A 19,290-nucleotide genomic window follows, 5' to 3' on the forward strand; every position below is an offset into this window, starting at 1 on the left:
AGGTGCTGACGGGTTCCTCCTAATGTGTCTGATCAGAACGCATCCGATACTATTCAGATATATTAAGGAATTGCAGTGCATGTAAGCCCCTTGTGTGGAAGAAGAGTTTTGGGTAGTATTTTAGCTTGTTTACTGAAAGTTTTTGACACTTCAAATCAACAATTAAGAAAAGCTTGAAAAAAAAAATAGAAATTTTAATTTTTGGCCAAATCGCCCAGTCCTGTAGCTCGCGGATCCACGTCTGTGGAGTCATGGGGCATTTGTTAAGATCCTTCATTTCTTTTACTTAAAAAAAAAAAAAAAAAAAAAATTAAATAAAAAAATAAATTGTTTTGGGGGATCAAATAAAAGGGTGATTTTGAGTTGTGACCTGTATTAGAGCCCATCCATCTGTTTGTATTAAAGGGGTTGTCTCGTGAAATCAAGTGGGGTTCAGCACTTCTGTATGGCCATATTAATGCACTTTGTAATATACATCGTGCATTAATTATGAGCCATACAGAAGTTATTCACTTACCTGCTCCGTTGCTAGCGTCCCCGTCGCCATGGATCCGTCTAAATTCGCTGTCTTCTGGCGTTTTTAGACGCACTTGCGCAGTCCGGTCTTCTCCCTGGTGAATGGGGCCGCTCGTGACGGAGAGCTGGTCCTCGTAGCTCCGCCCCATCACGTGCCGATTCCAGCCAATCAGGAGGCTGGAATAGGCAACGGACCGCACAGAGCCCACGGTGCACCATGGGAAAAGACCCACGGTGCATCGTGGGTGAAGATCCCGGCGGCCATCTTGGTAAAGGAAGAAAGAAGTCGTCGCAGCGCGGGGATTCGGGTAAGTAATAAACTTTTTTTTTTTTTTAACCCATCCCTTGGGTTTGTCTCGCGCCGAACGGGGGGCCTATTGAATAAAAAAAAAACCCGTTTCAGCGTGAGACAACCCCTTTAAGTCTAGTTTTTACGGACAGCGTGGGTTTGGATTGGTGTATTCAGATGCACAACACTTAAGTCTATGGGATTGTGTAGGAACGCAGCGCATCACAGTTGTGTGTATTCATTGTATATTTTTACATGTTGCCAGGGGACAGCGGCGAAAAATGTGACATCAATGTAAAAACTGCATGCGCACCTCTAAAATACATACAACACGCCTCTACACGTGCGGTGACACGGAGCATTTTGCACGGATGGAAACTGCATATGTCCGTTAGCGCTTCTAGTCATCCCTTGGACTACTGGTTCACCGCTCAGCATTCCCTGTTTGCTCAAGGTGTGTGTTGGGACCTGTAGTTGGAACATGCAACGGCCCTGGAAAACCTCGTAGGAAGTCCAAATTTCGATATATATTCCAGAATACACCTATTTCTGATCCCTAAAAAGTTCTTTACGGCTCTCCGAAAAATACTCCTCCATATACTGTGGCGAGGACCCACCACGAGAATTACACTAGAAACTGTCTGCCCATGAAGGGAGGGGGACTAGCCCACCCCACTTTCACTACTACTAGCTGGCTAGTCAGCTGGTATGTGCGGGGTGGTGGCTGTCTTCTACTGATTATAACCCAGTGGTGGGGCTTGAGCGCAGAATAGTAAGTCCTGAACAAAGTTTGAGAGTGTTATTGCTAAGGGGCCCTTCTTCGCGCATAACTACCCTGCCTATACCTATATGGGTTACCCTTTAGGTTTGGAGTATAACCCTCCACTTCATACAGGACAAGGCAGCAAAATGGTCCCCTCATACTCCCTTGTGGAGAAATCCTAACATCCCGCACTTGCAAGAAATGCCAGACATTATCTTCTGGAAACGTCATGCGCTAACTACCCTCTCAGATGTGGTTGAGAATGGGGTTCTTAGTACCTTCTCACAACTACTGATGCGATTGGGCCTCCCTAATAACTCCCTTTTTAGATATTTACAACTCTGTCATGCACTCGAAGCCCAGTTTGGAGGCCTGAACATACCCCTCGCGCTGACCCGGCTAGAGGAGCTGGCATAGATGGCCAACATTCTTAAGCTGCTCTCCTGTTTTTATAGACAACTGACAAGGGGTCTTGCCTCGGTGAAAGACGGAGCTCTTGAAAAGTGGGGCTTGAACATACCAGACCTAGACTCGGATGGCCCCTTGGCCAGCTCGGGGCCGCCCTTGATCAATGCAGGAGACAGGTTGATCCAAGTCAAGTTCCTACGCAGAATCTACTATACTCCCACCCGTGTACCATGGGCCTAATCCCCGATGCAGACTGCCCAAGATGGTTGATGAGTGCGGGCACCATCATGCATATGGTTTGGGAATGCCGTGTTCTGCAGACCTATTGGAGAGATGTTCTCAAGTTTATGGAAGCGCACCGAGGGGCCCCACGCATCCTAAAATGTGTCTCTTTGGCCTTGTGGAGGACATTCTGGTTGACACAGTAACACGCACTTTATATAAATTGCTCTTCTTTTACGCTAAAATAGTTATACGGCTTAACTGGAAACCTCAAAAAAAATCTACTAGGGCTGCTTGGCAGCGTGAAGTGAATGGGGTCATCCCTCTATATAACCTGACATATATAGTCCGAGGCTGACCCGCCAAATATGTAAGATCTGGGGCCGGTGGGTTGACTGCCCCAATACTGCATCAGGCGTATCGGACTAGCTTCTTGGCCAGAGGGAAATTTGGAGGTTTTTCTTTTTCTGCTCTTCACTATGCGCAGGGATATTGAATGCTTGTTGTGATGACTGTCATGTCGTGGGTGAAAACCTGTTTTAGTTACTATTTCCTAGGTTGGGAATCTTGAGTTCTGTTTTTGGGGGGACATAAAAGGGTATATGTAATTACAAAGGATGGGAGGAATACAAGAGTTCTGATTATTGAAATCTACAAAACACTGCCGATATCTCTTCCTGTGCATGTCTGTATTGTATGAGAAGACACAAACCTTGTAGAAAATAAGGCGCATTCACACGGTTCGATGCGTGGACCACAATTGGACATGTGGTGTCCACTGCCCGCGGGCATCAGATGGCACACTGACTGACGTTTTTGTATTTAGCCGTCTGAAAACAGCTGAAGGGTCATTCAGAGGACTGCGATTTCGGTGCATATTACGCGTGCGATGCTCAGTCGCGGTACACGTGGTGAATGGAGTCCATGAAAGTACATGGACTAGAATTGTTCCATTCACATTTCCGCGATTCGCCGGCTAACACAGCGGTACAACGCTTCATTATATGCACAGTGATTTACCGCACTCTAGTGTGAACGGGCCCAAACTGTTCCCCCGCAATATAGCAACTGGGCATAATTGTTCATAATATAATTATTGTTTTCTAGCGCTCCTCACTATATGATTGGATCTACATGTTGTGGATGTGAAGCGCTTCCAGTCCTAGCCTGATGCCTTGTTTCAAGCCCCGTCCTCCTCGGCAGGAGGACAACACCTCAGGATTAAGTCCTCGGATCTGCATAGTTTGCAGCTCTGACAGTGTTAAAGTAAACAGGATGGCAAATCCCAACATTCCTCAGACTTTGTATCCATCCCAAGAGAAATACAGCCGTCCTCATTCCAATGATGCCGGCAGGATGGAACCCGGCTACAACGGTGGAGAGAAGAGGGGCGTAGCTAAAGGGTCATGGGGTCCGGGTGCTGAAGTTTATCTTAACTCCTTAACAGAACGTCATGCCATAACTTCCAGCATGTACCCCAAGTGTAAAGGGTTATCAGTTATAGAAAAATGTAGGAAACATTAAACCACAAAAGATCTTCTCACCAGTTTGATCCCCCGATTGCCGCTGCTGGAAGTCCTCCCGGCCAGGTGATGTACCTGTTGATCTCTGCAGCGAGTCCCTGGCCTCAGTAGTATACCACACTAGACTTCTACGCCATACTTGGGCTAAAATTTGCAACGTCTCGCAACTTTTAAAAAAGTGTTATTTAAGTTCTTGATTTGTCATATTCTGTCCACCCTAAAAATTCTATTTAGAGCCAATTTACACCACATTTCTGTCCATATTTTCTATTGACTTAACATGGACAGCACACAGACCCCTTAAAGTGAAATGGTGTATTCAGGCATGTAGGTTTATTTTTTATCATGCGGACCCATGTTAGTACATAAAATAAAATTGTAGTATGTCCAATTTGGTCCGTACTTGCAAAGAGTAACATCAATTGGGCCTTCTTGCAGTAATTTTTTTTAAATTGTATTTTTTGCGTGCCTGAAAAACTGATGCAAATAAGGAAGATGGAACAATAGCTCTACAGCGCCACCTATTGGATGGCAATGTTCCTTCAAATCAACGTCTGACCTTTTATACAGGTCTTTTCAACAAAGATTGGGAAATGAAACCAAGCCAGAATCCATACGCAGACAGCTGTTTCGTTTTTTTTTTTGCCTCATCCGTATGCAGTAGATTTCTGGCTTGGCTGGTGAGAGGTCTAGGACGTGTGTCAATAGGGGTATCGTCTCTCCTTGAGGAGAGCACCTAGAAAGTGAGTGAGGAGGCCTATTAGGCCATTCATGCTCTTCTGGGAAATATATGCAAATGAGGAAGATGGAACAATACCTCTGCAGCACCACCTATTGAATGAAAAACTGATTACATACGGATGGCACACACATGCATTAAAAAAAATGCAACGTTGACATACGCTAATGAAAATTTTATATATGGCAGATATAAGACCTCCTGTAGACACCACAGACCTACATAAACCCTCAAAAGATGTATAGCGAAGGACCTGAATGCCACCAAATCTAGAGGTTGTGAAATGCTGGATTTGGAGATGGTGATAGTGACTGTATGAAGCAGATGGTAAATAAGCCTGTAAATCTGGAAACGAGAGTAAAGTCCTAGTGACATTATCCACAACATCGGCAAAATCAAACCATGTGTTCTGGCTTTGACAGACTACAAGTGAGACCATCTGGGAGGCCTGGATGAAATTAAGATGTTAATGCAGAATTAGAGGACATCAAGTTAAACTATCTCGTGCAAGTCCTCCAAACATCCTGAAGGAGAGCCATGGGTCCAGCAGTTCAACAGATGGAGGGTCACAGGAATTTTTTTCATAAAGGGGAATTGGGGTGTAGAGGGGCAAGCTACACTTCTTCTATTTCCATCCATTTGGTGTACGCTGGGAGGGACGACCAAGCCGGGACTCTTCGGAGTTTGGAGGACCGGTAATAATATAGGATGTTGGCAACTAATTGACCTCTGAATTCTTTACGAGATTGTAGGACCCATTTTGCTACTCCCTGCTTTTTACCCAATTAAATAAACCTCATAAAAGCTACTTAAAGGGCTCTGAGATCGTGAGAAGGAACCGGATTGGGAAGTGTCTCAAAGAGGTAGAGAAGTTTAGGCATCGCAATCATTTTGAGTGTCAAGATCTGTCCAAATAAAGAAAGTGGGAGGCATTTCCATTTATTGAGGAGGCAGTAAATATTGTTATATAGTGGAGAAAAATGATAACCGTCCAAGGAAGAATTAGAGGGAGTCAGTTTCATTCCTAGATGAGCTGTAAAGGTATCTCTCCATTGCTCGGGGAAAGATTGTCTGTAATTGGAATGAAAGGAGCTCCGGGAGACTGAGGGAAAAGCTTCAGTTTTTGTTATGTAACTAGAGAGCCACCCAAATAGCCCTAAGGAGGCATGCAGATTAGGAAGGGAGGTATATAGATTGTGAGGGATAGCAGTACATCATCTGCAAATAAAGGTAATTTAACCACTTCCCCCCCTTGCCAGAATTCCTGGGGTATCTGGGTTTAAGTATCTACAGGCTGAAAGGGGTTGGATGCAAAGTGGAAAAAGGGGACAGAGCCCATCTGACCTTTTATTTTATAAGGGTGGAAAGTCGACCATTCAAGTGAAGAGCGAGAATTTTCGTAAAGCTCCTCAGATCTGAATTAAGGAGCGCGATCGGTCTGTAATTCTTGCTCTCCATTCTGTATTTTCCAGGCTTTGGTGTTCAAGAAATATAGGAATGAAGCATGGACGCCGGAATTGGCGAGTCATCTAAAAAGTAATTAGAGTATACTAGTTCAGGGGCATAGGTTTTGTAATATAACTAAGGTAAGCCATGTGGTTCTGGTGGTGGTTTCCCATTGGGGACATCTTTTAATGACCTGCGTCATTTCTTGTGTACAAATAGGCTCGTTAAGAGAAGTAAGAGCTTTCACTGACCAATTAGGTAAGTGACAAGCATTAAGATGGGTATGTAGAATGTTGTCCCTCTCCGACTTGGATAGGGAAAGAGTGCATGGCAGGGAATAGAGTTGTGAATAGTGGTCGGGTCATAAATTATGGCGTCATCAGGTCTCCGAAGAGCATGGAGAGTAATTTGTTCTGCTTGATCCCATAGTTGCTTGGCTAAAAGCGTATGGGGCTTATTTCCCCGTTTGTAATACAGCTGTTTAGTATAGAGTAATAATTGGTCTACCTTCCGAAGAGTAAGATCTTTTAACTGGGAAGGAACTTCTAGCAGTTGTTTTAGAGAGGCTCGAGAAGGGTGGATTGACCTGGATAACTCTAGATGCTGCAGTCTAGTTTTCTTAAGTGCAGTCTGGTGCGTAGGGCAATGCGGTGACCTCTAAAGACTGCTTTATGAGCTTTCCCAGAGGGTAGTTTCTGAGCAAACCGTGCCAAGATTTGTCTCAAAATAGGATTTCAAATGCTTGCAAAGTTCAGTGCAAAAACTGCAATCTCTTGAGCATATGTTCATTTAGATGCCGATGGCAAATATGCGAGTACTGGTAGAGGAGCCTATGAAAGAAAGCTGCATCGGGGAATGGTCAGACCAGGTCATGGTACCCATATCTGCTGAGAGTAAAAGCCAAGGAATTGGTATACTCCCAAAGAAGTGTATGGGTACAGTAGGGTGAAGAGAAAAAGGACTTATCAGACGGGTGATTTTTGCACCAGAGATCAAAGCCTAACATCTAATCAACTTACAAAATTCCCTGGAGAGTTGGGATTGTGGAGGGTTTACCCTATAGAGAAAAGGGGTCCATTTCATAGAAAAAAATGGCCTAAAAATCTCTGCTGAGAAGCACTGCAGGAGGTAGCTAAGGAAGCTTATTAAGGACCACTTGAAGAAATCTCATCTGGGAGGTATTAGGGGCAAATAAGAGGAGCGCCATTATTAAGGAAGCCTCTCTAAGGTAATAAGTTGACCATTTGGATCTAAGCTTGCAGAAGAGACCTGAATTGGGGATGTCCTAAGGAGGAGTATAGCCACTTACGCTTTTTTTCGGCTGTGGTGGCGCAGAATAAATTGTAGGGTAGGAGTGCAAAATTTTGCAGGAACACTATTTATGAAAATGGGTCTCTTACAAAACTGCAACATCCGCTGTTAAGGGGTCGAAGCTCGTTAACTTTGCAGCATTTTTCCACACCTGCCTAAAACTTTTACACAGTACGGCATAATTTTGGTATCATCATAATCATTCCAGCTTGCAGATAGCGTCTAGGGCCGGGCTCAGACAGACGCACTTCGTTACGTGATACACAATGACATTGTGTACTTGCTGTGTGCTGCCAATCGCCATGCACCATTTTGGCGTGTATGTGCACGGAATTCATGTCCGCATAGAGCAGGCTGCGATTTTTCTTGTTCCCCTATTTTGTGCAATTCGTGTGAGCGGCAACGTAGCAGTTAATGGGAGATTGATGCAGTGTATTACGTGCCCAAAACCCGTGCGTGTAATACCCTGGAACCGTAAGCTTGTGTGAACTTAGCCTTTAGCACCTTTAAAAAAAATGGAAAGATTGGGTTTTCACCCTGCATACCTCTCCCAAAAAATGAATATAAGTTATGGTACCAATAAAAACACACATCGAAAAATTAAAGATGGCTTTTGAAAAGTGCAGATGAACTCCCACCCCCCCCCCCAAAAAAATGGCGCCTCCTTAAGTACCAAACTAGACTGCATCCTGAAGAGGTTAAAGGGGTTGCCCAGGATCAGAAAAACATTGCTTTTTCCCCCAAATAGTGGACAACTGTCCACAGATGGTGTGAGTCAGCGTTTCACAGCTTAAAGCGAATAGGGCTGAGCTGCAGTACCATAATCAACCTATAGACAGGTATGAAAGAAAGCAGCCATGTTTTATATTCGTGGAAAATCCCTTGAAGCCTGTCCTGAAGGCTTTGGCCTTTTGATGACCTAGCAGAATTGTGCGACTATCGTGTTTTCCTGAAAATAAGACCCTGTCTTATAATATTTTTTTGCCACAAAAGAGGTGCTAGGTCTTATTTTCGGGGGGGGGGGGTGTCTTATACTTACCTGGCTCAGTACAGGTCCCTCCCTCTGCTCTTCGGAGCTCCGACATGCTGAGCCGTGGCATTGATTGACCAATTCATAAATCTCGCCTCCACAACTCAATGGATGGGATTAATTCTTTGACCAATGCTCAGCCAATCAATGCAATGCTCGATAAACCAATCACAGCCATGGCATTGGTTCATCAAGTGCTGCATTGATTGGTTCTCGAGCAATCGGCAGCCAATAAGAGCTATCACTTCCTGGAGGTGGGATTTATGAATCCCGTAACCAGGAAGGGATCTTCAAGGACTGCAAGAAACATGCCTGAGCTCTGGGGAGCAGTGGGAGGTATCTGGACCTAGCCTGCTGGGTAATTTTATTTTTTTTTATTTTAATTTTTTTATGTAATACATCTAGGGCTTATTTTTGGGGTAGGGATTATACTTTAAGCCTCCCTGAAAATTTGGGTAGGTCTAATTTTCGGGGAAACAGGGTAGCATGTAACGCTCTAGGGGCTGTATGTAAATATACCCTTTGATAAAACTACATATATTTTATATGTTTGCGTTTTGTGTTTAGGTGATGTTTTCCCTATATACATACATATGTAGTTACCGGCATGGGAAAGTTTTGCTGTCGCCCCGGTCCCCTGTACATGTTTGTTTACCCCGGGGTGAGAGGTAGAGTTCCTGGAAGCAGAAACATGATGAAGGCTAGAAGTATATAAAGAGTAGTTGTAGGCCGGCACACTCATCGTTTTCTCACTGCCGCTGATTATGGGCTTCCATTAATGAGCCAACACGCCTCTCATGTGCGTTCACGGCAGCCGCCCACACTTCAGTCATTGGAACGTGTCCTAGAAAAGCCTCCCTGAGACCACCTTTTTACATGAATTGTATTTTTGCTCAAGAAATATTGGTTGACGTAGACTTTCCTGGAGAGACAACGTGAAATATATATTCCACCAAGGGCCCTTTACGGTTTAATCCTTAGTAAACTTTGGTTTATTTACCCGATACCGAGGAAGGCTCCGTCCAGACCTGCCGATTCATCGTTGGAATGAGCGAATGATGTCTGAGTTCGCTCTATCGCTCAGGCATCTGTTTATACACGCAGATACGTCGTTGGTTCCTTCAAACGAGAAACCGTTCAGTCATTCACTGTATAGGTGAATGAGACCGACTGATCGGTACCTAAACCAAACCATTGGTCAACGAGCCAACGATGGTTTTTATGCTGCATAAAATGAACGAAAAGTGATTTATTGTTCAAATGAGCGAAAATGACCGATAAATGCAGCCAAAAATCGAACGATTTTTCTTGAGCGCTAATCGTTATAGACTGTACTATAGTCCAGAGCTGTAATCACAATGCTTTAGGCCTTACATCCACACAGTTTGCTTGTGGAAGTACAGTCACTGTTTTTGGCATTGTATCACAGTGTGGTGATGCAATGGATGGACAGTTTTGTGTTATTGCTTTGCTGCCAATTTGGCCCACATTTACTTCATAGGTACAATTTTGGGAAATAGCTGCAAGGTGGTGATGCACTGCCCCGGACTTTGTGGCCCTGGTATGGGTGGAGACTACTGTGAACTAGCGGGGAATCCTGGGGATGTGGGAAGCATTGGCTACAGCCAGCTCTGTTGCAGAATGCAGAAAGAATCGCCCGCCCTTCCTGAATGTTATGCGTAAGGGAAACCTTCTTGAACTGAGTGATTGATGATTTCGGCCCTCTCAGATCTTCCCGATTCAAGAGGATCTGAAATGACCAAATGCATTGTCATGAACTAATAAGGATCCGCTCACCACGTCTGCGTCGGAGGCCAAGACGTTGGAGGCCTTCAGTGTAGATCCAAACCAAGACACGACCCCTACGGAGACGGAGCTCCAATAGGTTCCATCAAGCATTCTTAATCAGCAACACATGCCCAAACTCTATCATCACTAGAATAAATAAAATATGACTTCTACTGGGTAATAAAATAACTCGGGGCTTAATGCTATAAGTTCCATGTAGTAACTGAAACCTAGAATTGATATGAAGCCAGTGTCCTAAACGAGAAGTATAATACTGTAGATGAAGACCACTACGAGAATCACATACATGTAACTCCTTAGCAATCCATGTATTAAAACTAAAAACACCCCTCCCCCTGACATGTTTCACCACACAATGGTCTCTTCAGGGGGAAGGGGGCTATCGGCACATGAGCCGGCTGTTAGTGATAATGATATCGAAAAGAGGAGGCACCCAAAAGTAAGGATAACCGATCCCATAGCTGATGACATATGTACATGTATTGGCACATGTCTTTGAAGAACGTAATGGCATGCCAATATACGCGCTTGTGGTGCGAGTACCAATAAACAGACACCTACTTATGTGTCATAAGGAGGGGGGGACTCCCATTGCACAAAGTGCACATGCCCAGTGTATGTGCCAGCGCATGCCTAATTTGGTCTAGCTACTTTGTTCATTTTTTTTTAGTTTTCAGGTGGAGGGTCACGTGAAATATCTCCACTTCCTTGTCCACCTTTGCTACTTCCTCCCCTGTCGATGGCCTCCAATATCCTGTGAGCAGTGCATGATGGGAGGGCAGGAGTGGAAGCATTGTGCCGTACTGCTCATGTGCAGTTCTGGGTGTCGGAGGACCTGGTCTACCAGCTTCAGCAGGCTTTTCCTGGCACTGAGTAGGAGGTGCTAGTAGGTTGTGGGTGGAGCTACAGTGCTCGGCGGTGAACAAGCTCAATGCATGCTGGGAGTTGCCTGTCTGTTGCTTTGTTGACTAGGGAAGTGATGCACATAAGCATAGTGGCAGATCGTTGACTGCACGGGACGAAGAAGAGGGTTCAGAGTGGCAGATAACGGGCACAGGTTGCCACTAATTACCTGTACCTACTAGATTTCAGCATTTTCAGAATTTCAATTTTGTGCCCAGAAAACCCCTTTCAAAAGAGAGCCTTTTCTACAGCCAAAGAGATGAAAGAGGAAAACGGTCACCTACTTTTAGCCCTATAGTTTATGGGCTTGGAGGTAGGTGACCGGCTAAGTCTGGGGATGTAAGTTCCCCGTCGTCACCCCGGTGTGAGCGCAGCAAGCTGCTGTTGAGTGCATTCAGCGGTTCTGCTAAGTAGTCCCCCCATTATAAAACTAGAACAGGCGGACTACTTACGTAACAGCATGCACAGTGGGAAAACAACGGGGGAGGTAAGCCTAAAACTTACACCCCCAGACTCCACAACTTGGTGACAGATTCCCTTTAACTTTGCATTATTTTCTAATGTGCGTATTAGAAGCAGAGGCCTCGTCTGGCGCCACCACCCTCCACATGTTTGCCCTTGGAGGATGTGCCAATAACCAGCAGAACATGTGCGTTGTGCAAGCTTCCTTGTTGATGGGAGTTGCCCTGATTCCTGCCATGTTTACATTGTATATAAACCCGGCTGCCATAAAAATTCTTTGTAGGACTTTTCTAAGAAAACGAGGAATAGCTAACGTCTGATTAGTGTTTAGCCGGACTGGCTCACCCCTATTATGCAGCATACTCTCTGGTTAATAAGTCCCCATATTTGCTGATACACATGTGGGTCAGGGCTGCGGCTGACAAGCCCGCTCATGTCGGCGTTCGCATATCCTGCTTACTGATCACAGAGTCACAATGGAATTTGGCTCCGCCGCTAACCTATAACACTCTGAGTTCTTTTCCACGGCACGCCGCTGTTTACTCTACGTCATTTGCCAGAGGCGTTTTTTTTTGCAAAGTTTGCGATTGCACAACATGAATGAGGTTCCTGTGACTCGTGTACTCCATCAAGGGCACTACCTAGGAAATAATTAAAGAGATTGAGCATATTTATTTATTTTGTGGTAATTCTTCCCGGTTAATGAATAATAGTGGATCTAATTAAAATGAATGGGTAGGGGCTTGTTCGCACGAAGGTAAATAAGCCGCATGTTATGTATGTAATATGCAGAGAATAGAACCCATTGTTCTATTCATAACTGTGCTTTTTACATGATTTACGGTCACGTGAAAACAAACGCAGAGTCAATGGAAGCGGATCAAACGGCCTCCATTGACTTCAGGTTTTTTCTTTCTTTTTTTGTTTAAGCGCGTAAAAAAGTTGATGGGCAGAAATCAAGGAATCGACATATTTTGGTGTCTGAAGATACAGCCATGTGGATGAGCCCGAACCATGGATCAAATGTGAAATCTAGAGATGAGCGAGCACCAAAATGCTTGGGTGCTCGTTATTCGACCCAAGCTTTTTGTAGTGTTCGAGAGCTCTGTTCGAGTAACGAACCCCATTGAAGTTAGTGGGAGACCCAAGCATTTTTCAGTGGAGCCGCAGGGTTTCTCTCGATCAATAAAGTTTTATAAATTGTAAAAGTAATAAAAGTTTGAATCACCCTCCTTTTGCCATAATAAAATGGAATCGCCACATCCGTAAAAGTGCAGTCTATCACAGTAGCACATTATTTACCCCGCAAGGTGAACGTCGTCCGGAAAAAAAAAAATAAAGAACGCCAAAAATGCACTTTTTCAGTTACCCTGTCTCCCAGAAAAAAAAAGCAATAAAAAGCCATCAAAAAGTCGTATGTATTCCGAATTGGTACTAACGGAACTACAGGACATCCCGCAAAAAATGAGCCCTCGCTCAACCACGTTGACGGAAAAGTTATTGCGCGCACAAGATGGCGGCAGAAAATAATTGAAAAAAAATTAAATGTCTTTGAAAAAAAAAATAGTACAGCAAAAAAAAAAACTATACAAGTTTGGTATCATAGCAATCGTACTGACACAGAATAAAGTTATCATGTCATTTTTGTTGCAGTTTGTGCGCCGTAGAAACAAGACGCACTGAAAGATGGCGGAATGTCGATTTTACTCCACTTAGAATTTTTTAAAAGTTTCTCAGTACATTATATGGTACAGTAAATGGCACCATTGAAAAATGCAACCCGGCCTGCAAAAAACAAGCCTTCATACAGCGACATCGATGGATAAATAAAGGAGTTGCCATTTTATTTATTTATTTTTTTAAGGGGGAGGAAAAAACAAAAATGGAAAGAAAAAAAGGGGCCGCGTCATTAAGGGGTTAGGCTGCTGAGCCGCTTTAATCACGGCTCGGCTGTTTTCCACACCGATATGAATAATCCGGGTAGCGTGGAGAAGTGCAGTAAACAGTGCTGCTATGCCCGCGGAACCACATAATAGCGCTGCCTGCACATCTCGCAAGCGTGTACACACCTGCACTCGTCTGCAGGAGCCCTAAAATCAGTTTCTTGCTATGAGCCATGTCACCACGCTGTAGTATGGACCATAATATGTAATTATTGCTACCACTAAGTGGCTGATCTGTTGTCACGGGGTCCCTTGTTGACCATCTGAAACTTTAGGAGGACCATAGATGCTGACGCTAGTATTATTCTTTGGACAAGAATTCAGAAATCGCAGTATATTCCCATGTGGGGGATTAGTTTATGGAAAACCTGACAAATATTTACAAGAGGATCCGTCTCAGAGAGTCGGATGTGCGCTGCAGATGTGCCAGCGGAGACGCACAAGCTCATTACTCCATTCAGTCTATGTTTTCGGAGGAGTATTTGTGTTGGAATGTGCAGAGATTCCACAAGCTGCGAGATCCTCTTGCACCAAGCAGTTGGCTGCAGATGGCGAGCGCCGATCAATGAGATTGATGACCCTCATCTACTGGGTCTTTACACGGGCCAATTCAATCTGAGGGACAAACAATCGTCCGTCCTCCCCTTCATTGTTTTCGTCCATTCAAATTAATACTCCCAAGTTTAAAGTGAAAATTAATCATTTGTTAAACCACTGATGCCCATGAGGCCTCCTTCACACGGGCGACAAAGTCGCCCTGCTACAATGTTACAAATCGCATGTATGTGAAGCCCATGCTTTCTTATGGGTTACTTCACACATGCAATATTTTGTAACGTGACAACCGGACACAAAATCCTTGCGGGTCCCACGATATGCCCGTGACTCATGAGGTTTTGTAGCCCACGTTTCCCTATGAAGCCTTCATTTCTGTTGCATCGCACGAAAACGCGGTTTTCATGCAGTGGGATGCAACTTTGACAGTAGGAAATCCTACTGTCATAGCCATAAGCTAAACCCTAGCTGCAGACAAAAGAAAAACCAAATACATCACCTTAGAAGTGCTCTCTGCTGCCGCTTCTCCCCAGGTCCCTGCGCTGTTTCTCTTCATCATCTTCTGGCCGGGAATTGAAAAATCCCCGCCTCCTTGAAGCGCTGGCTGTCATTGGCTGATGCTTAGCCAGTCACAGCCAGCGCTCGATGAACCAATCACAGCCATTCATCAAGTGCTGGCTGTGATTGGCTAAGCGTCAGGCAATCACAGCCAGCGCTTCCAGTAGGCGGGGATTTTTCAATCTCCCCAGCCAGAAGATGATGAAGAGAAACTGTTGGGGACTGAGAAGACGCAGTGATATCGCATCGCTCGTCCGTGCGATAATCGCTGTGATTTTCTCGCGGTGATGCCATGTTACCCATGTGAAGGAGGCCTTATGGTGATGAACAGGCCTCTGCTTCTCTTGGTGGTGCAGCACAGCTACTTCATTGTGAAGATTGATGCGGGTCCCAGCAGTCGGATCTCAGATCAAGTTGGCAAATTACGGCACATCCTAGTAATAAGCCATCAGTTTACTTGTTTACAGACTCCCTTCATCTCTAAGCTACAGCGCAATAAATTATATACTTGACTGATCCACTTTAATATGAGTAAATAAAGAACCAGTTTGAGCTTATCTCCATCCAGGATTAGAAATAACCAGCTTGTTGTTTTTTCCTGTCGTGCATAAATCTCCTGTCGTCCTTTTTTACTGGACTTTCCGTGTGCCAGCTTGCGTTGGGCATGTCAGACGTGGCTTGTTGTACAGTTGATGACCTAGCTGCTTGTATGTACCGTTGTAAACCTAAAGCGATACAATCACTTATTATATGAAGCAAATAAAGGATAATGGCATCACAGTTCATAGAATGGTGGAGTTGGAAGGGACCTCCAGGGTCATCGGGTCCAACCCCCTGCTCAGTGCAGGATCACTAAATCATCCCAGACAGATGTCTGTCCAGCCTTTGGCCCAATGGCCATGGACGGATTTTAGCTGAGGAATTCGCAGTCAGACGCCCCTGCCGCGAATTCCGCAGCAATGTCTGTCCCTAGACATGCTATGTTAAAATTCTTCCCTCCCCGCAAGTGGAAATCAACTGCAATTTTTCTACTTGTGGGGGAGAATCGCGGCATGCTCTATTTGGTGTGGTAAATCGCACGGGCGGCTTCCATTGCAGTCGCTGGATGCCGTCCGTCCCACGGCACTTCCGCGGTGAGCACTGCAGAACTATCGCGGGAATCCACGTCCTGCCCGGCGCATGCGCGCTGACTCACCGGCCAAGAGTATGGGTCTCTAGGGGGTCTCTGATTGGGCACCGGGTCTGATTTCGTTGCGATATTTTGCAGTCAAAATACCACTTGGCTGTGAGCATGAGGCCTTTGTTTGAACACTTCCATTGAAGGAAAACTCGCCCAGAGCTATGAAGCCTGCAATGGGGCCAGCAAAAGCAATGCACAGCGTGCAAGGTTTCCCATTCAAAACAATCGGAAACACTTGTCAATCCTGAAAGCTGCCCCGTAGGGTCGCTACTTCCTTGGGGTGATGCGAGGCGTTTTTTTTTTTTTTTTTTTTAACACAAAAACACTTTGCATCAATGGGGAAAGTGCACGTTGGCAGGCGCGATATCGTGCTTTCACGTGTGAAGTGGGGTCTCGGAATTTGTGGAGCTTAGTTACTGTTTGAACCTGATATGATCTAGATTGGCAACTTTATATCCTTAGGCCGGCTGCACACGGCCGTGACTGGCTCCGCCGCAGAATATTCCGCGGCGAAGCCCGTCACGGCGCCCCCCCCCCCCCCCCCCAGAGACCCCATACTTGCCAGCGGATCCGGCGTCCTGGGTCCCGCATGACGTTTCGGCATGACGCGGCCAGCCGTGTCATATGCTACAGCGGAAGATAGCGTGAGCGGACGGCTCCCATTGACTGCAATGTAAGCCGGCCGCACGTACACCCGCGGCAAATAGAGCATGCCGCGGGTGAGGACTGGAGATTTCATGGTGCGGAATTCCGCAATGGAATTCCGCACCGTGAGCATTGACCTATTAGGTTCAATAGTACCTAATAGCTGCGGGCAATGCGGCGGATTTTCACCGCGTATTACGCGGCGGAAATCCGTCCGTGGAAAGGAGGCCTAAATCTTGAAAATCTCTGCTGGTGGGCTGGGGTCCTGTGATGACTTGGAGACTTCTAGGTTGACAGCAACCCCGAAAGTCCTAAAATCATGCTATTCAATGGGATATCCTAATCCAACAAACCAGTCCCACGGGCGTCACGTTACGGGTTGTTTAGTCTGTGTTCGCGGTTTTCTTGGGTCATGCGAGTACATTTTATTGGTTTGCTGATGTAAATGTTACAGTTAATCTTATTTTTGTTGCAGGTTGAAGAAGGGAGCAAAGCTGGCGAGATTTTAATGGCTGGAGATGAACTTGTGAATATAAATGACATACCGCTCTCCGGTTACCGCCAGGAAGCAATCTGTCTGGTGAAAGGATCTCATAAAACATTGAAGATGGTCGTGAAAAGGTCTGAATCTCTGCATTATTATAAACACTGTTTTATTTATTGCTAGCGGCAAATTTTAAGACAATATTGGCCTAATGCTTAAAAGGAAAAAGAAACTTTTTTTTGTTGTGTATCTTCTAATGATGTATGTGGTTGTGTGCGGTACTAACCTTGTGAAAACTTCACCATGGCGGCACTGATGAAAGAACTTTGTCTTGTTGCCCACATCCATGCTCACTACTGTATGGGCGGAAACCATTTCTGGGAGATCGCGGATGTCATTTGTTTTTTCGGGCCGATGTACGCAGATGCACTGAAAAAAAAAAACGCAATTCCACCTCCCAGCCTTTGCCCCACCTTCCTAATTGATTTTAACCTTCAAATCCACAGTGCAGCCACATTGGATTGTCGGCATACTTCATGCCGAATGTTGCCTTCTGCTGTCCAGCGGAGCGGTCTGCACATTATTGAAGAACAGGTCATGATGTGGCTGTCACGTGGTACTGCATTACTGACCACAGGATGTCAGACACCAGCTAATGCAGGGATCATTCAGTCTAATAGTATTCATTTGGGTTCCAGTATTTATAATGGGAAGACCTAGTACTGCAGACTGTGCTGTTCTCGCCATAAAATACATCAGAAAAGCTGGCAGAAGCCCTTAAGGCCCTTTTACATTTAATGATTATCCCTGAAACGACCACACCATTGAACGAATTGATGGTATTTTTGCATAAAATTACATGTACAGATAATGGCTTTTAATCCTCTAATTAGCTAAAGTAAACTCAGTAGCTGCTGTTTGCTCTTCAGGGCGTGTGTTTATATGAGGGATTAACTGCCCAGCAAATTCCATTGTCTTCTCCCCACATGAGTAAACAATGTACTCATTGTGCATGCAAGGCAGACACAAGCCATTGTGCAGCCGCTCAAAAGACTGGACGATTCCATTCAAATGGAACGTCTTTTGATCAGCTGAATGATGGTTTTTATGCTGGCTAAAAACCGGCAGCTAACGACAAATTTACGAATAGTGCATGACTGCACGCGTTTATATGTAACGATTATTGCTCACTTTCGGCTGTTTGAATGAATTTTGAGCAGTTGTTGCCTATTTAAAAGGCCTTAATTGATGGTCCGAGCAGAGCATTAATAAACCACTTCTGTCAATATTTGCATTCTATGGGCGGCCTGTAGATAGGACTGACAGCTTGTGTTTAAGTTTGGAGATGTTTTTCCTTTAAAGTGAATTAGATAAAATTTTTGTCGCATTTCCTGAAATGTTAGCGTTGCCATTATCTGACTTTGAGCAGCATACCCAGATATCTAGAATATTTTTTTTTTTTAAGTTTGTGTTTTATTTATTTTTTAACAAACGAATGGTTTGTTATGGGCTGATTTAGTCTATTGTTTCTAGGCTAAGGAAGTGAACAAAAGCTAATCTTGCCAAAAAGCACTAAAACAAGTAAAATAAAGAGAAGTGGGGTAGATTGACCATATATTCCACCTCAGCAGATTGTGCTACAATACTGACAGCATCGAATGAAGGAAGCAGCACAAAGAAAAGCAGCAGGCTGCTTCTCCTCCTTGTCTACTAGAACCAGTGTGTCTCATTAATTGGTAGAGCAGCAGTCAAGTCCGCTGCTCCACCAATCATGGAACAGAGCTGGGAGTGGAGGCTGGAGCAGGATGCTGCCCCTGCACTGCACTCTGCTACCCCACTGGATATCTAAGGATACGTCTTTAATCAGTTATAACGCTGGTGCTAGGAGTTCGTAGGAACAGGAGGTAGCCTAGGCAATGACAAGCTGACAGTAGTAAGTGTGTGTGTCCGTCTTCTTTTCGACACCGGTGACGAAACCACCAGACTGAATCCCACGGCGTAGTAAAACACACTATGAGAAGAGAATGCTTCTTTCCATATACATTCTGTCTCTGAAAGTCGCTGCTTCTTGATGGGCTCATTCACGTAAATCCGCATGTGAAATTTGCCCTGTCGTTGGCGGGGAAAATTCCATCTGTGGCCCCCTACCAAAAACCAGTCTAAAAAGACGCAGATTTTAATGTTAATTATACCTCTAAAATCCACATGTAATTTTTCCACTGTGAATCCTGTCATGTGAAGGGGTACGTACGTTCCCACATAGCGCATGATGGTGCGGATTATCCACAATGGGCTGCAGAGGGGTCAGTAGGCTTCAGTTTATTATTTTAACCCCTTCAGCCCTATTGAAGCAGGATGGTCCAGTAACTGGCCAACCCCTGTAAGGAATTTTCAGAATAGAATGTATAAATATGATACAGAATGGCTCACATATGGCGCTACCCGTAGATCACTGCGTAGAGTAGAGTCGGCTATGGGCACATTCTCCCAATGCCACCTTGTTG

General features: G+C 44.9%; 1 protein-coding gene across 2 annotated transcripts in view; it reads left to right on the plus strand.

Annotated features, from left to right (window-relative positions):
* SHROOM2 (shroom family member 2) overlaps window positions 1-19,290 on the plus strand; it is a 162,847-nt gene that overhangs the window by 35,432 nt on the left and 108,125 nt on the right. For both annotated transcript variants that reach the window (XM_066599927.1, XM_066599928.1), the window contains exon 2: window positions 16,778-16,923. In XM_066599927.1, the coding sequence (XP_066456024.1) occupies window positions 16,778-16,923 (146 nt within the window). The remainder of the gene's footprint in view (window positions 1-16,777; window positions 16,924-19,290) is intronic.

This window comes from Eleutherodactylus coqui, chromosome 4 (assembly GCF_035609145.1).
Source record: "Eleutherodactylus coqui strain aEleCoq1 chromosome 4, aEleCoq1.hap1, whole genome shotgun sequence".
Lineage (NCBI taxonomy): Eukaryota > Metazoa > Chordata > Amphibia > Anura > Eleutherodactylidae > Eleutherodactylus > Eleutherodactylus coqui.